At 52.1% G+C, this 497-nt stretch overlaps 1 protein-coding gene across 1 annotated transcript in view; it reads right to left on the bottom strand.

Annotated features, from left to right (window-relative positions):
- Positions 1–8: 8 nt before the first annotated feature.
- Positions 9–497, bottom strand: part of LOC104406634 (GTP-binding protein SAR1a) — a gene marked incomplete at its 3' end in the record, with an annotated part of 3038 nt that continues 2549 nt past the window's right edge. Inside the window, exon 4 of the mRNA XM_010015683.1 lies at positions 9–112. Within this exon, the coding sequence (XP_010013985.1) occupies positions 9–112 (104 nt within the window). The remainder of the gene's footprint in view (positions 113–497) is intronic.

Below are 497 nucleotides of genomic sequence, written 5' to 3'. Positions count from 1 at the left end.
ACACTTACATTAAGTTCAACTTTGGATTCCATAAGACGTGAGTGATCTGCACAGTCCACCAGGAAGACGATCCCATTGATGGCTGGCAGGTAGTTCTTCCAGACCCGGCGAGCTGGAACAGAAGAGACAAACACTGCCCCGTGAGAACACTACCTGAACCCAGTGGGAAAACTACACCCAAAAAGGAGCCACCCTCTCTGTTGTGATTTCCTTAAGACAATAGAAGACCTCCTGGGGAAGGGTCTGGCTGAGGCTGCAGGCCAGGCAGTTCAGAGAGCCAGTTAGGCAGGTAGTTCTTCCAGACCCGGCGAGCTGGAACAGAAGAGACAAACACTGCCCCGTGAGAACACTACCTGAACCCAGTGGGAAAACTACACCCAAAAAGGAGCCACCCTCTCTGTTGTGATTTCCTTAAGACAATAGAAGACCTCCTGGGGAAGGGTCTGGCTGAGGCTGCAGGCCAGGCAGTTCAGAGAGCCAGTTACACTCTGCTTTTG

Source organism: Nestor notabilis, unplaced genomic scaffold (genome assembly GCF_000696875.1).
Source record: "Nestor notabilis isolate BGI_N333 unplaced genomic scaffold, ASM69687v1 scaffold28245, whole genome shotgun sequence".
Taxonomy (NCBI): Eukaryota; Metazoa; Chordata; class Aves; order Psittaciformes; family Psittacidae; genus Nestor; species Nestor notabilis.
The sequence above is the reverse complement of the archived record's forward strand: the minus strand, read 5'-3'. Positions and strand labels throughout refer to the sequence as shown.